At 54.6% G+C, this 23,627-nt stretch overlaps 1 protein-coding gene across 9 annotated transcripts in view; it reads left to right on the forward strand.

The window, feature by feature from the left end:
- The window catches only part of TP53I11 (tumor protein p53 inducible protein 11), a 54,787-nt gene extending 31,851 nt beyond the window's left edge, over positions 1-22,936 (forward strand). For 2 of the 9 annotated variants that reach the window (XM_078859334.1, XM_078859332.1), the window contains 5 exons: positions 983-1,041; positions 9,959-10,007; positions 11,580-11,688; positions 13,827-13,928; positions 21,542-22,637. In XM_078859334.1, the coding sequence (XP_078715460.1) occupies positions 983-1,041; positions 9,959-10,007; positions 11,580-11,688; positions 13,827-13,928; positions 21,542-21,672 (450 nt within the window). In that variant the 3' untranslated portion in view covers positions 21,673-22,637. The other 7 variants (XR_013637112.1, XR_013637113.1, XR_013637116.1 and 4 more) reach the window with 7 other exon arrangements.
- Positions 22,937-23,627: the final 691 nt, after the last annotated feature.

Here is a 23,627-nt window from a genome sequence, read left to right on the forward strand (position 1 = left end):
GTGTGCTCTTTGTCGTGATGTCCGACGTTACGCTGCACGTGCTGGGGGCTTTTTCAGGGCATTAGTTCGGTTCATGAAGAAGCCAAAAAGAAATGTGAGAGTTGGATCACGGCCATTGCCGCGGTTCGTCCTGCTGGCCGTGACGACGATGATGTCGCGAGTCCACCGACGATGCGAGTCGCCGCCTCCGGGGCGCGTGGCTCGTCGGGCTGCCCGAGCGATGTGTTTGTCCCCACGACACGGACGGACACGTGACGCGTGTAGTCATAGTGACGTCACACGTGTACGCATAGTGACACGTGTACTCATAGTGACGTCACACGTGTACTCACAGTGACACGTGTAGTCATAGTGACGTCACACGTGTACTCAGAGTGACACGTGTACTGATAGCGGCGTGTGCCGTGCCGGCCTTCATAGGTGCTACTCGCTAACAGCACTTGCCCCAACAGCCTGTTAAGGCTACACGGGGGATCTTTGTGTGCGGGCAATCCCACACGGTCGCATCTCCTCCCGCATTGAAAGCCGTCGTTTGTCTCGCGTGGACAAAATGGCATCGCTCCTCGTGCATTTTATATTCCGGCGGGTTGTTGTTATTGATGTTGTTGATGTTGTTATTTATGTTGTTGTTATTGATGTTGTTGTTGTTGTTGACAAGGCCGCGCGCCGCACGCCGGGGCGATGAATGTGGAGGAGAGTTGAAGGCGATTTTCTCGCTCACGCCGCTCTGGCCCGCAGTGTGCCTCGAGTGCCCACACCTGACCCTGACGCACGCCACCTGCGGATGGCCCGTTGCATTTAAGAGGCCTGCCTCGTCTTGTGACTGCCGCGCCGAGAGATCGAAGTGGTCCGGCGATAATAATGTATCGACGACGGTGTCTGCCGGGCTCGGCATGCGTGGGTAATCGCGTCTCGACGTCTCGTGATGAACCGCACTGTGTGGTCTACCCCCCCCACCCCGCCCCCCTCTCTGTGGCCGCAGATCAGCCAAGTTCTGGGCAACGAGCAGAAGTTTACGGTGCGGCAGCCTATCGGACTCAGGTGAGAGGCCACGTGGTCGTGGGTTCGGTGGATTCCGTCTCCCCCCCCCCCGCACCATTGTGCCCCCCCTCCATCCCTCGCGCCTTCTCCTCAGGGCTGCCCCCCGCCCTGCCCCCTCCCGTCGCTTCCTCTGCCCCCTGCACGCCTCGCTCGCCTCCTTCAAATCACTTCCTCCCAACCCCGCTTCCTCCCTCCAATTCCTTCCTCCCAACCTCGCCCCCCACCACCACCACACAGTCCTTGCCCCCCCCCCGCCTTCATCTCCTGCCTTCCTTTCCTCTCTTTAAACGTCTCTCTTCTCCCTCTTCCCGACCACTGCCCTCCGTTCTCACTACGTTCATCACCCCTCGCCACTCGCCCACACTGCGCCCCATCATCTCGCCTCACCTCCTCAAGGGAAACGAGCGCGGCTCTGCGCACGCGTTCACGCGCGTGCCGGTGCGCATCAGGGGGCAAAGATCTCCCATATAGCCTCCAAGAGAATGTCGGGGCAAGTGTTGTTTGCGAGCAGGCCGGCATGGCACACGAGGGGGTGGGTTAGCACACACCACGCCCAGCCTCCCCAGTGTCGGTGTGTACACACGGAACCAACTTCACTTTTCAGGATGACTCGGCCGAGGAGAGACCGAGGACTGGTTCTAATGTTCGCCACTGTTATTGGGCGTGAGCGCGTTCGTAGCGCAGTGCGCTAACCACTACACGACCGCTCCAGCTAACCACGATGCACACACAAGAAAGCAATCGACAGGTGAAACTCGGATTTAAAAGCCAGGGCGTCGGTGGTGTAACTGGCACGGCCACGCCACGATCACCACCGCGAGAGACAGAGAGCGAGACAGAGACACGCAGACTCGGGGCTTCGACTCGCGCTCTCGGCTGTGTGCGTCCGCTCGGTCTGTGTACGTGTGGTGTGTACGTGTGGTGTGTACGTGTGGTGTGTACGTGTGGTGTGTACGTGTGTGCGGGGGGGGGAGTGGTAGTGTAGTGGTTAGCGCACTGCGCTACGTACCCGGCCACCCGAGTTCAGTTCCCGCTCACGACCTATAACAGTGGCGACTCTTTCAAACGGCCCCGCCGGATCGTCTCCGCCGTGAAGTTAGTAGCTGTTGCAGCGTGTCAACATCGGCGATTAGGCTGTTGGCCACCCACCGTCTCATGTGCCGTGTCGGCCTTCATCGATTCTGGCACACATGACTTGCCTTAACAACAGTGTTAAGGCGAAAAAAACCCGGAGATCTTTGTCTTTGTGCACGTGTTTCTGACACGATCATTATGAATCCCATCAACTAGACAGCCACCTCGTCCAGTGATGCGATTCCGTTTAAAGGGAGCGCGTGTGTTTTATATTTAATGAGTTGAGCAACACCCAGCACCACCCTCCTATCGTCAGCGTGAATCATCGGCACTGACAAACCATCTCACGCTCGGACTTAGAAATCCGCGGCAGTCTCCAGACAGCCGCGCTCGTGAAAGTGAAGATAGCGGCACCGCGGCTCTCGTTTCCCCAAGCGGCGCAGATTTTTATTTATTTATGTTACAGACGAAACCGAGGCCGTTTGAAATGCAATTTCCCGCAAAGCTGTTTCATGGGCAACTTCTGCAGAGCTGTCGCCGCTACCGCCCTCGCGATGCGCTTAACATTTGCGATGCTGTCGGTTTTGACGGTGGCACGAATTGTTATGAAATCTCTGACGTAACTCGAGATTGTCACGGACTTGCACATCTCGCCCCGAGGCCGTCCTCCCACCCCGCACTCCGAAGTGAAGCTTCGCTCTGCCTCACGCCGCACCGCGGTCCGTTTGGCCGCCGTCGCCACCGCCGCGCTTACTAACGTGCAGTGATAATTAAGGCCCTAATGAACTCTTATCGATATTAATGATACCCGCAGCTGAGAGGAAATTACTGGGCGATACGTGCCAAGGGAAAGCGGCCCGCAACCGAGGCGCATTGCACGCGTCTGCTCGTCATCACTGTGGCTATGTACTGTATTTGTATGCGTGGTGCGTCTTTGTATCCAAGCGTGGACTATATACACAACCTTTGTGGGCTATTCCCGGTTGCGCGAGCAATATAAATGGGATGATGTTTATCCGAGACACGATTTTCATGTTTGTCTCGTGTGGCTATAGACTCACACACACCACGAGCGGAAAGAGCTGTCAATCACAGCCCCCTCCCTCCCCCCGTGACCCCCCCACCCCGACCCCCTCTACCTCTTCTGCCCCCCCCCCCACCACGGATATTGCATCCGATTGTCCATACAAAATATGAATCCGCATGGATGGTGATGCAATGGTCAAAGGGCTCAGCTCCCCACAATTGTAAACATCCAAGTTCACATTCCGGGTGTGGGTGGTGGGTGGTGGGTGTGGGTGGTGGGTGTGGGTGGTGGGTGTGGGTGGGTGGTGGGTGGGGGTGGTGTTGGAGGGGACGACCCAGCTGGTTTCCCTCCAGCAGCAGCAGCAGCGGACATGAGCGATCCACTGCTGGATGAACGCCTCCGGGAATCCGTCGCCACCACGGTCCTCTGTTGAATCAGTTTCATCCAAGAGCTCAACAGGTACATCAACAGCGCTGCCCTAAAGAGTAAGACAAATATAATAGGTGACGTTTCGGACAATGACCCTTCTTTATACTATCTGTGGCGGTCATGCATTTAGGGCAGTGTTATGGACTAACAGTCGATATGTGTTAGTATCACGTTCTTGGAAGTCATCATCGTCATTTCATCACGTCATCAGTTGATGCTCTATTGATCAACTCGCCCCCGTCATGGGAATGTGAATGTCCGTACCAAATTGATCAGGGTTGCCAATGGCGATGACCGTCGCTCCACTCTCGCCAGGGCACTGACCCGAATCTTGATTAATCTCGGGAAACGCATCGGATATCGCTCCCATCTCGACAGCTGTTGTCTGTTTCAGCTGGATGAGGGGCTGGTGGGGGGCTGGTGGGGGGCTGGTGGGGGGGGGATTGAATGGGGGGCTGTGTGTGGGAGGAACCAGCCGAGATGGTGCCGCCAGGGACGCGTTGTTCCATCCTCCAGCACCACGCCAACCGTGCCCCGAGACTTACGGAGACAAGGAAGAAAAATCATACCCACGCACGGGTTCCGTTACGCTTTCCAACATGCGTTTGTCCTGGAAGCCGTTTAATAACGGCAGCGCTCACGCTCGTAGGGCGCGCGCGCAGGAAGAGAGTGTGTGGGTAGGCCGCGATGAGACAATGTGGCTCGGATAGTTGCTTTTCCGTGGAGGGTGCCTCCAAGCTGGTAGGGCCGGAGTGCCCAGGCGGGTTCTTTTAGCGCTGGTTTTTTTTTTCTCCAACTTTTGTCCAAGTCCTTTTTATCAATGTGGCCGGTTTTCTCTAGGGAGAGTCCCTAATGGCAGCACAACTCTATCCTAAAGCTTGATGTATATTGTATCAGAGGCAGAGATCATTTCACGAATGCTTTCAACGCTGATCCATATTTATTTCGGGTTAGGCCACGCTTTCAGCAGTATCTGGAAAACGTTAAACGGGAAATTAAATTACACTGCGCCATCACGCGATGCCTAATGTCTGTTTCGCCGCTTGTTATGTGTGCATATACGCAATAAACACGTTCAGAATCGCTAGATGAGACCTAGATGACGCTAAGGGCCATCGTCATCCGAGGACTCTGCCCCGATGTTTATCAGCAGAATTTTGTTTATGCAGCCAAAGTATGTGGAGAAAAGTCGCCTTTTTTGGTCGCATCAGCAGGGTGGCCCAAAAAAGGACCACAAGGCTGTCAGATTGTATTGTTTCAAAAACGTAAATTTATTATTTGGGGAGATAAAAGTGGCCGCGCGAGGTTCTTGCCATACCACCCCTTCACGTCCCGTGCCCTGCTTAGTAGGTGCTCGCGAACAGCACTCGTCCCATCAGTCTGGTGAGACAATCCCTATGACCGATACAACACTGGGAAGCCTTCATCCAGCAGTGGATTGACAAAGGGGCTCTTTCTTGTTGTTATGATTTTCAGGGGGGGGGGGGTTGTCCAGCTGCTACCCGCCAGTGTATGCGTGGTGGCGAGGATTCTAAAATCAACCACAACTCCCCCTCGTCATCCTCGTTCACACCCCCCTCGTCCTCCTCCTCCTCCCCTTCCTCCTCTTGGCCTCCGCACAATCGCGCGAGCGTTCAGCGCAACCCTGGACCACACCGCGTGCCCCCCCCCCACAGCCAGCTCGGAACAATGACTCAACACCGCCTCCTCCTCGCTCGTGCGGCTGGGCACATCTCGCTCCGTCTCGCCATCTGCTAAGGACGTTGCAATTGTGCCCAGATTCACTCTGCATCGTTTGGCCGGCGAAACGCATCATTAGACCGGCGATAGACGGATAAGGGAGGCGGGGGGGGGGCTGGGCAGGCTGCCAATGAGGTGGGGAGGGAGACAGGGGGCTGTGTGTGTGCGGTCTGCGTGCTCGTGATGGAGGCGATTGCGTCCAATGGAGATAATCCGTTGCGTGAAAAGAGAGAGAGTGTGGAGAAGCAGCGATTAGTCGATGAAGTCGAAGAACCCCCCTAACATTTGAAGTCGACTCTATGCGGCGGTTGATTAGTTGTAGCCGCCCATCTCTTGCGGATCTTAGCTAAGCAGGTTTGAGCCTGGATAGTCCTTGGGTTGTGTGGGCACCACGCACAGCAGGGGGAACAGCGAGGGTACTTCTATGCTCTGACCGGTGCAGTAAAGTCAAACAACCCCCACGGCCGACTGGGCGTGGGGAGGCCTTCATCCAGATATGGAGGGGTAAGAAGGCCGTGCATTCATTATGCTCCGTGCTGTGTACCTCTCAGCCGTGTTCTCGCGATGTACCGCATGTTGTTCGGCGTCTTGTCCGACGTTTCGCTCCACGCGCTTGGGAGCTTCCACACATAAGCTCACGACAGCGGCGCTCGCGGGCTGCACTGGTCCGCGCCTGGCTCCATTATCCACCCCGTCTCGATGGCTGGCCATGGCCTGAAGGGCTTTCCTCTCTATCTCTCGTCCCCATTCATCGTCTCGTGTGAAAGGGGACGAGAGCCTCTTGATGCCGTGCTGTTCTCCTCGCCCCCCCCCCCAGCGATATGGAATGCCCGCGGGATGTGATGGAGCCTTCTTACAATGCCTCACCCCGTGTGGCTAAGGGATTGGCAGCGGCGCATACGAACAAAAACTCAACACATTCACCAATGACGCTGCCTCTAAAAGGATATAGAAGTGACATTTCTGGCAATGGCCCTCAATCATAGCAGAGATGTATCTGAGTATAATAGAGACGCTACGAGCGTGGCATCCTGATTTCAGTTTCACACGTAGGCTTTCGTTCAGTTCAGTTCATGTATAGCCCTGTGAGCCATGCGGCTCTTGACTCGGGTGCAACTGCAACAAACAAAAACATGAACAAGAAACATCTTAAAGTGACTACGCGCAGCAGAAAAATCCAGGAAAAAACAGCAAAGTCTTCCAGAAAAAGCACCGCATTTCAACACTGTGTGCAAAAATCCCAGTGGGATGCAAGTCAAACAATAACAACCATAAGACAATTTAAAGTTATCAGGCTAACTCTGTACTTCAACAAACAAACATGGCTAAACCAAAAGTTTTGGAAATCACCAAAATAAAGCTATAAAAACAATGTAACAGTGATCATAGGAACTGTCATTCAAATGTAACAATAAACTATATACATAACATGTACGACCAAACTTTGCAGCCATAGCTGGCAGCATGAGTCACTCCCTAACAGCAGGAGTATCAGTTGGAGTATCGTGACCAATATCATCCATCTAACCCAAGAAACACCTCATGTCCTGATTTCAATTCATGGCTGCCATCAGCATCGAGTGATGTATCAACCGACCCTGAGCCCCTTTGGGATTCATTCAACCTTAAATAGGTACCTGGCGCACCGTGTATACATACATCATCAGCACTGGGGAGGCAAAGGTGGCCGGGCAGTGGTCCTGGTCACACCTCACCTTGAGGTGCCACGCCGTTGTGAAGGCGTGCTCTCCAGCCGGCAATGCCCGGCATGGTGAAGCGAGCACCATCGGCTGAGGCTGAACCCGCACTCAGCATTTGAACTCGCAACCTTCCACTTGTGAGCCGCTGGCCACCACCGCTGAACCAGACGAACACAGATTGACGCTTCGTGTAAATTGTTAGGCTTCTGATGTAAGTCAATAATCCCGCGTGGCATCTCTCTACTGTCAGAGAGTCCATCATTGCCGTCAGCCCACGACGATTGTATCCGCTGCGAGGCAGCGATAGCGACGCAGGTGGGGCGTTTTTGGGGGCCCCGTGTAACAAATAAAATCCATAAAACTATTGTCGCAGGCGGGAAGAGGAGGAAGGCATTTACACGACGCAATGTGGATTCCCATCGCCTTTCAATGTAACCGCAGTGGAGAGGCTGGCATCTCCGGGACATTGGGATGTGCGCGCGTGTGTGGTGTTAACTATTTAGTTCCCACGGTAGAGCAGGAGAGAGGAAGACCTTGAGGCTGGACTTGAACAGGGACACTGCGACTCGTATGAATGAGTCCACATCCGTGCAGACACACGACGTGAAAGACAAATACATCCCACGTGGTCAGCTGACGAGTGACGTAACAGTCAGACATCGACATGAGCCCCCGTGTAAGAAGATATCCTCCACTTGGATACACTAATTTGAGCCTGTGGTGACGTCACCACGCACACCTGCGTGATGACGTCACCGGCATCCCGCAGCGTCGAGCCCGTTTCGTGCGTTATGACGTCATCACGCCTCACCCTGCACAAATGCGTGACCCGTGCAGGCTTCAGGACACGCGGGACTGACACATTTAATGTCGATGTGAACGACGAGCGATCATGTTGTCTCCGTTGATTTCTGATCTATTAGGTTGTTTAATTTTCATCCTTCGACTCTCCACACCCAACGTAGATTCACCGTCTGGGAAGTGACCCCCCCCCCCCTCCTCTCTCCCGCGACTCAGCAGCATTGAAGAGCGGGAGCGGGGTCCAAGGATACCCAAATCGTTGCCCTAAACGTTGCAAATCGGCGCGTCTTCAATAATCCCCCACGCACCTCTGGATCTGCTCGCTGCCAGGATCATCTTTGCCGCGCAAACCCCTCGCTCGACGTCCTCTTCCGTTCCTGTTCCGTTCCTCTTACGTTCCGAACTGCCCTAAAAAAAGAACACTCCTGCTTACTTACGGGCGACTCCCTCCCAATCTCCCTCTCAACCCCCCACTCAACCCCCCCTCTCAACCCCCCTCTCAACCCCCCCCTCTCAACCCCCCCTCTCAACCCCCCCCTCTCAACCCCCCCTCTCAACCCCCCTCTCAACCCCCCCCTCTCAACCCCCCCTCTCAACCCCCCCCACTCAACCCCCCCTCTCAACCCCCCTCTCAACCCCCCCCTCTCAACCCCCCCTCTCAACCCCCCTCTCAACCCCCTCTCTCAACCCCCCCTCTCAACCCCCCCTCTCAACCCCCCCTCTCAACCCCCCCCTCTCAACCCCCCCCTCTCAACCCCCCCTCTCAACCCCCCTCTCAACCCCCCCTCTCAACCCCCCCTCTCAACCCCCCCTCTCAACCCCCCCCTCTCAACCCCCCTCTCAACCCCCCCTCTCAACCCCCCCTCTCAACCCCCCCCCTCTCAACCCCCCTCTCAACCCCCCCTCTCAACCCCCCCTCTCAACCCCCCCTCTCAACCCCCCCTCTCAACCCCCCCCCTCTCAACCCCCCCTCTCAACCCCCCCTCTCAACCCCCCCTCTCAACCCCCCCTCTCAACCCCCCCCCTCTCAACTCCCCTCTCAACCCCCCCTCTCAACCCCCCTCTCAACCCCCCCTCTCAACCCCCCCCTCTCAACCCCCCTCTCAACCCCCCCTCTCAACCCCCCTCTCAACCCCCCTCTAAACCCCCCCTCTCAACCCCCCTCTCAACCCCCCTCTCAACCCCCCCTCTTAACCTCCTTCCCTCGAGGGCGCCCGTTCTACGAGTCTTGCGGGAGGGATGATGGCGGTGGTGATGGTTGTGATGGTAGTGATGGTGGTGGTGATGATGGTGGTTGTGATGGTGGTCGTTGTGATGGTGGTGGTGGTGATAGTGGTTGTGATGGTGGTGATGGTGGTGATGGTGGTGATGATGATGGTGGTTGTGATGGTGGTGATGGTGGTGATGATGGTGGTTGTGATGATGGTGGTTGTGATGGTGGTGGTTGTGATGGTGGTGGTGGTGATGGTGGTGGTTGTGATGGTGGAGGTGATGGTGGTTGTGATGGTGGCGATGGTGGTGATGGTGGTGGTTATGATGGTAGTGATGGTGGTGGTGATGATGGTGGTTGTGATGGTGGTGATGGTGGTGGTGGTGATGATGGTGGTTGTGATGGTGGTGATGGTGGTGATGATGGTGGTTGTGATGATGGTGGTGGTGATGATGGTGGTTGTGATGGTGGTGGTGGTGGTGGTGATGATGGTGGTTGTGATGATGGTGGTGGTGATGATGGTGGTTGTGATGGTGGTGATGGTGGTGGTGATGATGGTGGTTGTGATGATGGTGGTGGTGATGATGGTGGTTGTGATGGTGGTGATGGTGGTGGTGGTTGTGATGGTGGTGGTGATGGTGGTGGTGATGGTGGTGGTGATGGTGGTGGTTGTGATGATGGTGGTGATGGTGGTTGTGATGGTGGTGGTGATGGTGGTGATGGTGGTGGTGATGATGGTGGTTGTGATGGTGGTGGTGATGGTGGTGGTTGTGATGGTGGTGGTGGTGATGGTGGTGGTTGTGATGGTGGTGATGGTGGTTGTGATGGTGGTGGTGATGGTGGTGATGGTGGTGGTGATGATGGTGGTTATGATGGTGGTGGAGTCGATGACGACTCCCCTGTGTCCCCCTCGCGCTGTGCGCGTGTCTCTTGCAGAGCGTGGCAAGTGCTGTCCGCGCTGATGTTCACCTCACTGGGCCTCGTGGTGAGTGCCGTTTGTGTGTGTGGGTGTTTGTGTGTGTGGGTGTTTGTGTGTGTGGGTGTTTGTGTGTGTGGGTGTTTGTGTGTGTGGGTGTTTGTGTGTGTGGGTGTTTGTGTGGGTGTTTGTGTGGGTGTTTGTGTGTGTGGGTGTGTGTGTGTGTGGGTGTTTGTGTGTGTGTGTGAGTGTGTGTGTGGGTGTTTGTGTGTGTGGGTGTTTGTGTGTGTGGGTGTTTGTGTGTGTGGGTGTTTGTGTGTGTGGGTGTTTGTGTGTGTGGGCGTTTGTGTGTGTGGGTGTTTGTGTGTGTGGGCGTTTGTGTGTGTGGGCGTTTGTGTGTGTGGGTGTTTGTGTGTGTGGGAGTTTGTGTGTGTGGGCGTTTGTGTGTGTGGGCGTTTGTGTGTGTGGGCGTTTGTGTGTGTGGGCGTTTGTGTGTGTGGGTGTTTGTGTGTGTGGGTGTTTGTGTGTGTGGGTGTTTGTGTGTGTGGGTGTTTGTGTGTGTGGGTGTATGTGTGTGTGGGTGTTTGTGTGTGTGGGTGTTTGTGTGTGTGGGTGTTTGTATGTGTGAGTGTGTGTGTGGGAGTTTGTGTGTGTGGGCGTTTGTGTGTGTGGGCGTTTGTGTGTGTGGGTGTTTGTGTGTGTGGGTGTTTGTGTGTGTGGGTGTTTGTGTGTGTGGGTGTTTGTGTGTATGTGTTTGTGTGTGTGGGTGTTTGGGTGTTTGAAAGTTGGCAGTGAGGAGTACAGCTGGCGCGTCTGCAGTCATCTCAGTCACTCAACCCATGGCACCTGGGTCTGTTTCATGACATCCTGCCAGCGGGCCTTCGACACTTCACGTGGCACATGCGCCGTAGTGATGTCACCACCACTTAGTGGTGAACGGCGGCGGCTGTTGTTGTTTTTGTTGTGTATGTGTGTGTGTGCACGAGTGCCAACACGTGCAGTGAAGTGGTGAACACACTACGCTACGAAGCCGGCGACCCATTTGCAGCTCACAGCCAACACCGGTGACGAATATATATAAATATATATGGTCCCGGAGCCATCTCCCCTAGATCGACTCAGCCTCAAATGAGAACCTGGTGCGATGTGTAAACATCGCCACGAGGGAGACAAAGGCGGCCGGGCGGTATACTATCCACCCACCCCTCGTGTGCCGTGCCGGCCTTCATAGGTGCTCGCTAACAGCACTTGCCCCAACAGTCTGCCAAGGCTATGCGGGGGATCTTTGTCTTTGTATCCATCATTACACAACCACGTGACACACGCTGGCCCGAGCCAACCAGCAGCTAGTACATCCCCCTCGCCCACCTCCATCTACGAGCAAACCAACTAACCCGAGCCCCCCTCCCCCCGTGCCCCCCCCCGTGCCCCCCCCGTGCCCCCCCCCCGTGCACCCCCCCCCCGTGCCCCCCCCCGTGCACCCCCCGTGCCTCCCCCCGTGCACCCCTCCCCCGTGTCCCCCCCGTGCCTCTTCCGTGCCCCCCCCCTGTGCCCCCCCCCGCGTGCCCCCCCCCGTGCACCCCCCCCCCCGTGCACCCCCCCCCCCCCGTGCCCCCCCCCCCCTGTCCCTTGCGTCCCCAGTCCCTGGCGGCGCCCGAGGCGGCCTCCCGGGCGCTGTCGGGAGAGGAAGACGACGACGCGGGGGGCGGCAGCCGCATGGCCACGAGGCTCTACGGGGGCGCCCTGCTCAGTGGGTCACGCGCACTCCGCCCGGTTCAACGTGGACACACAGCGACGTGTACACAACAACGTGTACACAACAACACAACAACAACCTGTACACACAGCACAACAACACAACAACCTGTACACACAGCACAACAACACAACAACAACGTGCACACCGCAACGTGTACACACAACAACAACGTGTACACAACAACAACGTGTACACAACAACAACGTGTACACACAACAACGTGTACACAGCACACAAGACAAAACAACAACGTGCACACCGCAACGTGTACACAACAACAACACAGCAACGTGTACACAACAACGTGTACACAACAACAACGTGTACACAGCACACAACAACAACAACGTGTACACACAACAACGTGTACACAACAACAACAACACAACACCATGTACACAACAACACAACAACAACGTGCACACACGGCGACGTGTACCCTCCACCGTGCACACGCGCACTGGTGTCCCACCTGCACCGTGCACATTGTCCCCGTGCTCATGACATGCAAAGCCGCCCGCTTTGCTTCAAGGTGCCGCGATGCACTTCTACGCTACTGGATTGAGAACTCATCCCTTTCGAACTGCTTCCTTGTGGTTCAGTTTGCTGTTCTTCCCACGCAATTCCGAATAGCATGGCTGACTACATACGGTGCGACAGAAGTTCTACATACATACACGACGGCCCGAATTTAATGATGGATTTTCTTTTTTTCGTGCAATCGTTGATGAGCGCGCTGGCACCATGAACTCGCCACACTGGAGCACCCCGGCAATCCGCGGGCGGCTAAACCCACGCGCATTCAAAGCCACGATCGCAGCGGTGCCGGCTTAGCAACTCTGACCATTGCGCGACTCGGCGCCCTCATTATTGAGTGCGTTTTAATCCATCCCCATTGCTATTCAAGTCTTGGCTCAAGACTTCCCCTCCGCCGATAGCAAATGCCGCCGCCCCCGAGAGCAAGAGCTGCCGTGTCGGCCACGACGCCGCGTTATTCTTACTCACCTGCTCATCCTTTCACCTTCATCAATACCTTGTGCCCCCCCCCCCCATTAGCCCCACACCTCCCTCCCCTCCGCTACAGCATCCTTGACATGCGTTTATACTGGTAGGAACCACCTGTTTCCACCAGCCCACACGGGATTATTGTGTCCGTCCGTCCGTCGTGCATCCAAAAATGGGAGGGGTGGGGCTGGGTGGAGAGGTGAGGGTGGGGAGGGGCTGGGTGGGGAGGGTGAGGCTGGGTGGGGGGTGGTAGGGTTGGGGCTGGGTGGGGAGGGGCTGGTCACCCCGTGGTGCCCTTATAAAACTCAACGTTCAACCTACTCACGCCGGCTTGTGCCCGCCCTCACAGTCGGGCATATTTGCGGAATACACCACGCCGCCGTTGACCCTGGCCATTGACCGAGCAACCCAACGTTCCTACCAGCTCCCTCCGCAGGAATGTGTTAGCCGTACGTTTGACTGCATTCTATACATCGATCATACAACAAAGATCCCCGTATATCCTTCTAGGCGTTGTGGGCAAGTGCTGTGAGGCAGCGCTTATTAAGGCCGGCATGGCACACCAAGGGGTTGTGTGGTCAGCGCCACGGCCGACCGTCTTTGTCTCCCTAGGGCTGATGTTTTACACACCACGCTGGGTGCACGTTTAAGGCTGAGTTGACCTTGAGGAAGTACACGAGCTGTCCTGAAATCACTCGCCATGGATGGTAGCCATGGTCCCCGCGTGAATAGGGCCCGTTCCCATTGACTGCTAATGCTCCATTAGTCTCGACCACCGACAAAGAGAGGCAGAGGAATTTGTGTTCAAAGCGAATCAGTTGAACCCAGGGCTCGATTCCTCTCTGCGTATTCCCGGGTCTCTGGTCGATTGGAGTAGGAGGTGACACGTGACTATAACAGTCGAGATATACTGGATGTGGTGTGTCGGGTGGATGATTATTCTCCTACATTTTTAGGAGAATAATCATCTAGATTTGAAACTCATTTTTTAGAAGTGCTTTTTGTGCTTAGTTGTCCTCCCCCCACGCCTCCTATGATCATGGTTGTCTTCATACGGTGGGGAAGAAGTTCAACATGCGGACATGATTTACCCCCCCCCCCTCCGTCGCTGTCTCCGCCTGCAGGCCTCTCTCTGACGTTCTGGAACTCCCTGTACACGTCAGACAAGGCCGTGATCCGCTGGAGCCTGCTCACCCAAGTCTGCTTCTACGCCATCCAGCTCCTGGGTACGTGGACCCCCCCACGCCGCGGAACTCCCCGGGCCCAGTCGGCTGCTCGCCCGAGACGAGTCCGGGGAACGCCGCTCCTCGGCTGGCTAGGAGTAGGGGCTCTGCCACTAGAGCAGCCGGTGCGCCTGCCCGTCATCATCCGATAGATTGTGCCCTGTACGTCCATAATCCTATTGTACGGCAAAATCACGAGGGCAATACGAGGCGAGATGAATATGGTTGCGTGCAGAAATTATTCTGGGAAGGAGCGTTTTGTGTTAAATTAAACAACCAGGCCTCGCAAAGACAAAAATCCCCCGTGTAGCCTTAACAGACTGTTGGGGCAAGTGCTGTTAGCGAGCACCTATGAAGGCCGGCACGGCAAACGTGGAGGCGGGTGGTCAACACCACGGCCGGCCACCTTTGTCTCCCCAATGCTGATGTATCGACACCGCACCAGTTACTCGTGAAAGGCTGAGTCGAACTAGAGGATGCTTTCATTACTGGTGTTGGCCGTAAGTGCGAATCGAACTCGGGTCACCGGGTTTGTAGCGCAGGACATTAACCACTACGCGATTGCTCCCCAATCACGCACCCACCCACTCGCCAGCACACACTAATGTGCTAAGCACTGCACCCCGCACAGACGAAAAGCCACACACAGGATTCCCACACGTCGTTTAATTAAATGCGCTGGACCTGGAATGTAAAGTGTGGCTGCGAGCGATGTAGGGAGAGAGAAGAGGGGGGGTGCCGGGGGAGAGCTATGGTCGCATTGTGTATGCCAGGGCACGCACGCACCGCGTTACTTAACAGACGGCTCCGCGTGAATCACCAATCGCTGTAGCCGGCTCCACACACGGCGCCCTCCGCCTGCTGGGCAAGCGGCGGCTTCGCCCGAGCGCAGGGCCGCGACAGCGCCATGGCCGTCCGCCCCGGTTAATACGGCGGGATGATTGACCACAGCTGGTTAATACAGCGGCAGGATTGACCACAGCTGGTTAATACGGCGGGATGATTGATCACAGCTGGTTAATACAGCGGCAGGATTGACCACAGCTGGTTAATACAGCGGGATGATTGATCACAGCTGGTTAATACAGCGGGATGATTGATCACAGCTGGTTAATACAGCGGGATGATTGACCACAGCTGGTTAACACAGCGGCAGGATTGACCACAGCTGGTTAATACAGCGGGATGATTGACCACAGCTGGTTAATACAGCGGGATGATTGATCACAGCTGGTTAATACAGCGGAATGATTGACCACAGCTGGTTAACACAGCGGCAGGATTGACCACAGCTGGTTAATACAGCGGGATGATTGACCACAGCTGGTTAATACAGCGGCAGGATTGACCACAGCTGGTTAACACAGCGGGATGATTGACCACATCTGGTTAATACGGCGGCAGGATTGACCACAGCTGGTTAATACGGCGGCAGGATTGACCACAGCTGGTTAATACAGCGGGATGATTGACCACAGCTGGTTAACACAGCGGGATGATTGACCACAGCTGGTTAATACAGCGGGAGGATTGACCACAGCTGGTTAACACAGCGGGATGATTGACCACAGCTGGTTAATACAGCGGGAGGATTGACCACAGCTGGTTAATACAGCGGGATGATTGACCACAGCTGGTTAATACAGCGGGAGGATTGACCACAGCTGGTTAATACAGCGGGAGGATTGACCACAGCTGGTTAACACAGCGGGATGATTGACCACAGCTGGTTAACACAGCGGGAGGATTGACCACAGCTGGTTAACACAGCGGGAGGATTGATCACAGCTGGTTAATACAGCGGGATGATTGACCACAGCTGGTTAATACAGCGGGAGGATTGACCACAGCTGGTTAATACAGCGGGAGGATTGACCACAGCTGGTTAATACAGCGGGATGATTGACCACAGCTGGTTAATACAGCGGGAGGATTGACCACAGCTGGTTAATACAGCGGGAGGATTGACCACAGCTGGTTAATACAGCGGGAGGATTGACCACAGCTGGTTAATACAGCGGGAGGATTGACCACAGCTGGTTAATACAGCGGGAGGATTGACCACAGCTGGTTAATACAGCGGGAGGATTGACCACAGCTGGTTAATACAGCGGGATGATTGACCACAGCTGGTTAATACAGCGGGAGGATTGACCACAGTTGGTTAATACAGCGGGAGGATTGACCACAGCTGGTTAATACAGCGGGATGATTGACCACAGCTGGTTAATACAGCGGGAGGATTGACCACAGCTGGTTAATACAGCGGGATGATTGACCACAGCTGGTTAATACAGCGGGAGGATTGACCACAGCTGGTTAATACAGCGGGATGATTGACCACAGTTGGTTAATACAGCGGGAGGATTGATCACAGCTGGTTAATACAGCGGGAGGATTGACCACAGCTGGTTAATACAGCGGGATGATTGACCACAGCTGGTTAATACAGCGGGAGGATTGACCACAGCTGGTTAATACAGCGGGATGATTGACCACAGCTGGTTAATACAGCGGGAGGATTGACCACAGCTGGTTAATACAGCGGGATGATTGACCACAGTTGGTTAATACAGCGGGAGGATTGATCACAGCTGGTTAATACAGCGGGAGGATTGACCACAGCTGGTTAATACAGCGGGATGATTGATCACAGCTGGTTAATACAGCGGGATGATTGACCACAGTTGGTTAATACAGCGGGAGGATTGATCACAGCTGGTTAATACAGCGGGAGGATTGACCACAGCTGGTTAATACAGCGGGAGGATTGATCACAGCTGGTTAATACAGCGGGAGGATTGACCACAGGTGGTTAATACAGCGGGATGATTTATCACAGCTGGTTAATACAGCGGGAGGATTGATCACAGCTGGTTAATACAGCGGGAGGATTGACCACAGCTGGTTAATACAGCGGGATGATTGATCACAGCTGATTAATACAGCGGGATGATTGATCACAGCTGGTTAATGCAGCGGGAGGATTGACCACAGCTGGTTAATACAGCGGGATGATTGATCACAGCTGGTTAATACAGCGGGAGGATTGATCACAGCTGGTTAATACAGCGGGAGGATTGACCACAGCTGGTTAATACAGCGGGAGGATTGATCACAGCTGGTTAATACAGCGGGAGGATTGACCACAGCTGGTTAATACAGCGGGAGGATTGATCACAGCTGGTTAATACAGCGGGAGGATTGACCACAGCTGGTTAATACAGCGGGATGATTGATCACAGCTGGTTAATACAGCGGGATGATTGATCACAGCTGGTTAATACAGCGGGAGGATTGACCAAAGCTGGTTAATACAGCGGGATGATTGATCACAGCTGGTTAATACAGCGGGAGGATTGACCACAGCTGGTTAATACAGCGGCAGGATTGACCACAGCTGGTTAACACAGCGGGATGATTGACCACAGCTGGTTAATACAGCGGCAGGATTGACCACAGCTGGTTAATACAGCTGGATGATTGATCACAGCTGGTTAACACAGCGGGATGATTGACCACAGCTGGTTAATACAGCGGGAGGATTGATCACAGCTGGTTAATACAGCGGGAGGATTGACCACAGCTGGTTAATACAGCGGGATGATTGACCACAGCTGGTTAATACAGCGGGAGGATTGATCACAGCTGGTTAATACAGCGGGAGGATTGACCACAGCTGGTTAATACAGCGGGATGATTGACCACAGCTGGTTAATACAGCGGGATGATTGATCACAGCTGGTTAATACAGCGGGATGATTGATCACAGCTGGTTAATACAGCGGGAGGATTGACCAAAGCTGGTTAATACAGCGGGATGATTGATCACAGCTGGTTAATACAGCGGGAGGATTGACCACAGCTGGTTAATACAGCGGCAGGATTGACCACAGCTGGTTAACACAGCGGGATGATTGACCACAGCTGGTTAATACAGCGGCAGGATTGACCACAGCTGGTTAATACAGCGGGATGATTGATCACAGCTGGTTAACACAGCGGGATGATTGACCACAGCTGGTTAATACAGCGGGATGATTGACCACAGCTGGTTAACACAGCGGGAGGATTGACCACAGCTGGTTAATACAGCGGGATGATTGACCACAGCTAGTTAACACAGCGGGATGATTGACCACAGCTGGTTAATACAGCGGGATGATTGACCACAGCTGGTTAACACAGCGGGAGGATTGACCACAGCTGGTTAACACAGCGGCAGGATTGACCACAGCTGGTTAATACAGCTGGATGATTGACCACAGCTGGTTAACACAGCGGGAGGATTGACCACAGCTGGTTAACACAGCGGCAGGATTGACCACAGCTGGTTAATACAGCGGGAGGATTGACCACAGCTGGTTAATACAGCGGGAGGATTGACCACAGCTGGTTAATACAGCGGGAGGATTGATCACAGCTGGTTAATACAGCGGGAGGATTGACCACAGCTGGTTAACACAGCGGGATGATTGACCACAGCTGGTTAATACAGCGGGAGGATTGATCACAGCTGGTTAACACAGCGGGAGGATTGACCACAGCTGGTTAACACAGCGGCAGGATTGACCACAGCTGGTTAACACAGCGGGAGGATTGACCACAGCTGGTTAATACAGCGGGAGGATTGACCACAGCTGGTTAATACAGCGGGAGGATTGATCACAGCTGGTTAATACAGCGGGAGGATTGACCACAGCTGGTTAATACAGCGGGAGGATTGATCACAGCTGGTTAATACAGCGGGAGGATTGACCACAGCTGGTTAACACAGCGGCAGGATTGACCACAGCTGGTTAACACAGCGGGAGGATTGACCACAGCTGGTTAATACAGCGGGAGGATTGACCACAGCTGGTTAATACAGCGGGAGGATTGATCACAGCTGGTTAATACAGCGGGAGGATTGACCACAGCTGGTTAATACAGCGGGATGATTGACCACAGCTGGTTAATACAGCGGGAGGATTGACCACAGCTGGTTAATACAGCGGGAGGATTGACCACAGCTGGTTAATACAGCGGGATGATTGACCACAGCTGGTTAATACAGCGGGAGGATTGATCACAGCTGGTTAATACAGCGGGAGGATTGACCACAGCTGGTTAATACAGCGGGAGGATTGACCACAGCTGGTTAATACAGCGGGAGGATTGACCACAGCTGGTTAACACAGCGGGATGATTGACCACAGCTGGTTAATACTGCGGGAGGATTGACCACAGCTGGTTAATACAGCGGGAGGATTGACCACAGCTGGTTAATACAGCGGGATGATTGACCACAGCTGGTTAATACAGCGGGAGGATTGACCACAGCTGGTTAACACAGCGGGATGATTGACCACAGCTGGTTAATACTGCGGGAGGATTGACCACAGCTGGTTAATACAGCGGGATGATTGACCACAGCTGGTTAATACAGCGGGAGTTCGGGTTTTCGGAGTTACCAAGGTTCGGAAAATATTCGTTTATAATCCGCGTGCTGGACCCCCACGAGGGGCCTGTCCCCCCTCTCGCAGAAATTCGACGAATTATCCTGCCCAGGGATAATATCTATTAAACAAGAAAAGTCAAACAGCAATCATGTGCATCTCATTGCAGGCTTCTTCCAAGGAAGGGTTTTGAGACGCGGCGAGGATTCTCTGGGTAAATGAAGGCCGAAACCGGGTTCATAAATAATCTAAGTAGGACTGCATCCAAACGCACTGTGTACATAATGAGGGTCGCGTCCAACTGTGGTGGCCAGCGGGGGGAGGGGGGCTGGAGAGGCAGCCGAAGGCGATTCATTAGGAGCGCAGAGATTTGTGTTTATATTTTACGTCCGTCAGTCTATGTGTCCGTCTGTCTATATGTCTGCCTGTCTATATGTGTGTCTGTCTATAGACTCCCCCAAGACCTCCTTAGCCAATCGCTCTGAGAGTTATCACACAAGCTGATCAATACCAATGCCCGCAACGCGAAATTCGAGGACGAGATTGGCCATCGACAATCTATAACTCGAAAAAGTTGCCTTTATTTTCACAACCAAAGTGGTAAATGACCTGTGCGCTGCTCCCCCCCCCCCCCACTGCGGGGAGGGTGCGGTGGAGGAGGATGCCCGCGGGCTGCAGAGTCGCCGGGCTGGTCGCTCGGCTGCTCTGCAGGCGCAAGGGCGCCGCGTGGAGGTTGCGGGCCAGCGAATCAACCCCCACCCAACACGTCTCTGCACATGATGAGAAACGCATCAGAGGCGTGCGAGCAAGCTAGAAGCAAATTACGAGTCGCGTCCCTGCACTGCCGTGTGGTGCTGTTTGTCACTGGCCCCTCGAGATGTTGGGCCCAGCAACCGTGAATAGGGGATAACACACGCAAAGCCTCAATATTCAAATTTGAAACTCTCACATGCAATAGTACTCCACTGGAATGACTGTAACACACAGACACAGGAGCAGCAGCAGCAGCAGCAATAGTCGCCGCCTACTGGCAGCAGACCAATGCCCCAAGCTCACGCTTGCAAACGAGACTCCCATCTTCGCCTCTTGAGTTCTCAGCCCGGTTACCCTCAACGAACTGCAACTCTGAGGCAGCACGACGCGCGATTGTGTTCGTAAACTCCGCCCTCCCGTGATGCACCGCGCGTCACGTCACGTGCCGCACGTGCAAGGCACAAGGCCTTTGTTCGGACCAACGAGAGATGTGAAACTGCGTTGCCCATGTGATTGTAGGCAGGAGTAGGACGATAAGATACACGCTCTTACCGGTGTCATCCTTGTTAGGAAATATCAGTACAACAAAGCCATCACTGCGTGCTGGGAGGACCGAGATAAGATGGTAACACTTTCTCCAGGAGTGGCAGCCAAGGAATGTAACGCATCCGAGAGGACGTCCATCCTGGAGATTGAGCAATTAACTCAGTCCGTGTGCGGGAGGCGCTGGGTGGGTTATTGATCGCAGAATCCTGAGAGGTGGCGGCAGTGGATTTGGGGAGAATTCCAGCGGGGCATTGATCATGGCTCATGATATTATAATCACAGAGCAGTCTAGAGAGCGCCATCGCGCTCCCATCACACCCACTCGCCTCTCATCCGTCTCACGTCGCCACCAGACACATTTGAAGAAAAAGGTAAAACACCGTTTTGTTTGAATGAGCTGATGCTTGAATGATTGGCCGACGGCTTCATTATTGTCAGAGTTTCCAATGTAGAGCGCCTGCTGTGCTCTGCGTCAGGAGCCAGAAGAGTTGCACTGGCCGAGTCGCTGGCGCGGTGTCACGGTTCGCACAGCGGACTCGCAACGCAGAGGGTCGCCGGTTCGATTCCCTCTCCCCCCAGGGCAGCTGGAATTGTGGTGAAAGTTTATTTTCACCGCCCCCCTCCCCCAAAGTCAATCGGTAGGTTGTGTGTGGCGATGGGGTAAGTTGTGGGTACGCTCACCTCTTCCAAGACGTCTTGTCAACGTAGGAAGAGTAGGCCAAATACCTTCTAGGGCTTCTTCTAGTGGAGGCCATTCCGCCCGCAGAGGCGTGAGCTGGCAGAGCTTCGCATTTTCATTACAAAGTTATTTACCCCCCTCCCACCACTTTCCATCCCCCACCCTGACCCCTCCCCCTTGCCCCCCCCCCCCGCCCACAGTGACGAGCATGACGCTGTGGGAACGAGGCTCGTGCCCGGCGAGTGCGCTCCTCTGCTCGGCGCTGCGGGGAGCATTCCTCCTCGTCTCCCTGGTGTACTACTTCAAGATCGGGCGGAGGTGGCGGAAGTAGTCGGAGGGAGGCAAAGCTACCACCCCCTCCACGAAGCCCCCCACCCTCTCCAAAGCCCCCTACCCTCTAGCCCCCCACACTTCCAGTTCACTTGGTCTTGCCTTCTGTGGAGAGCAGTGTGCGCGTGTGGTCGTCTGTGTACGAAATCCCTGAGCTACTCGAGCGATGAGTGGCATGGGAAGTGTGTGATGCGTGTGGGTGTGATGTCTGAATGAGGGATGGAAATATACACACGCAGAGACGCATGCACGTTTACACACCCTCACGCTCACACACGCAACGCACATACGGTACACTCACAAACATACGTGCATTCAGAAACACATATCCACACCTACACTCAAATATAAGACAAAGGCCTGACTAAGCTGTTGGGGTGTGCGTGGGCAGGTGTGTGTGGGGTGCGTGATCAGGTATGCATGGCAAGTGTTTGTGGGTAGGTGTGCGTGGCAGGTGTGCGTGGGCAGGTGTTTGTGGGTAGGTGTTTGTGGGTAGGTGTTTGTGGGCAGGTGTGCGTAGGTAGGTGTGCGTGGGTAGGTGTTTGTGGGTAGGTGTTTGTGGGCAGGTGTGCGTGGGTAGGTGTGCGTGGGCAGGTGTGCGTGGGTAGGTGTGTGTGGGTAGGTGTTTGTGGGTAGGTGTTTGTGGGTAGGTGTTTGTGGGTAGGTGTTTGTGGGCAGGAGTGCGTGGGTAGGTGTGCGTGGGTAGGTGTTTGTGGGTAGGTGTGCGTGGGTAGGTGTGCGTGGGTAGGTGTTTGTGGGCAGGTGTTTGTGGGCAGGTGTGCGTGGGTAGGTGTGCGTGGGTAGGTGTATGTGGGTAGGTGTGCGTGGGCAGGTGTTTGTGGGCAGGTGTGCGTGGGTAGGTGTGCGTGGGTAGGTGTTTGTGGGTAGGTGTTTGTGGGCAGGTGTGCGTGGGTAGGTGTGTGTGGGTAGGTGTGCGTGGGTAGGTGTGCGTGGGTAGGTGTTTATGGGTAGGTGTGCGTGGGTAGGTGTGCGTGGGTAGGTGTGCGTGGGTAGGTGTGCGTGGGTAGGTGTTTGTGGGTAGGTGTGTGTGGGTAGGTGTGCGTGGGTAGGTGTTTGTGGGTAGGTGTGCGTGGGCAGGTGTGCGGCTCTGCATGCGGACCGTGAGTCGCTGGTTTCTTCGTGCTCATTTTTAAACTCCTAGGTGTTCCGTTTTTCTCGTCTCGTGTTATTATATTGTTCATGATGATTGTTATTATTGTTACTATACTATTATTACTGGATCGACGATTAAACAAAGGAAACGATTCGTGTGTACGTGTGTGACGCGACAACGGCGAGGGGTTCACCTGTTGAGTTATCCCGTGAGCTGCGAGCTTATGGAGGCTTTTTCCGGGGTTTCGTTAATAAAATAAAATCCTCGCTCAGTTTTGCTTTGTGGGGGGGGGGGGGGTCACTGCTTTTGGCTCCGCGTTGTGAGTGATGGTGCCGTGAGAGCGGAGTGTTGGTGTCTCGCAAATGTCACGGTAGTCCGTGACAGCGGAGTGTCTCAGCTCGTCTCATTTGGAAGTCATGTGCGAGTCGTGGCATTTCCACGTTCCCATGATGTCGACAAGCTGTACATTTGAGTACAAGAGCGCTCCTTTACGATAGACTCGGTTCATCCCCCACAATAAACGCGATTTTTTTCTAATTCGCTTTTATTATATAACCCCCCCCCCCCCCAACAGCATCAGAAAAAACTAATTCATAATCAACTCCGCGAACAATTTATTACCGATCTCCCGAGCTCCCTTACTGCAGGGGATTGAGCGAGACGGAACGAGAGAGATGAGGGAGGGCAGGCAGCGAGAAGATGCAAATTAGCTTCGTGGAGCAATTAAATAGAGAGGCGGCGTCTCGAGTCGGGAGTGCTGCTGGCTCATCACGATCCGAGGTTCCAATAAAACCAGGAGCTCGGGACTCCGCCACGAGTGTCGCCTCGCGCCACGGGATGGA

Source organism: Lampetra fluviatilis, chromosome 8 (genome assembly GCF_964198595.1).
Source record: "Lampetra fluviatilis chromosome 8, kcLamFluv1.1, whole genome shotgun sequence".
Lineage (NCBI taxonomy): Eukaryota > Metazoa > Chordata > Hyperoartia > Petromyzontiformes > Petromyzontidae > Lampetra > Lampetra fluviatilis.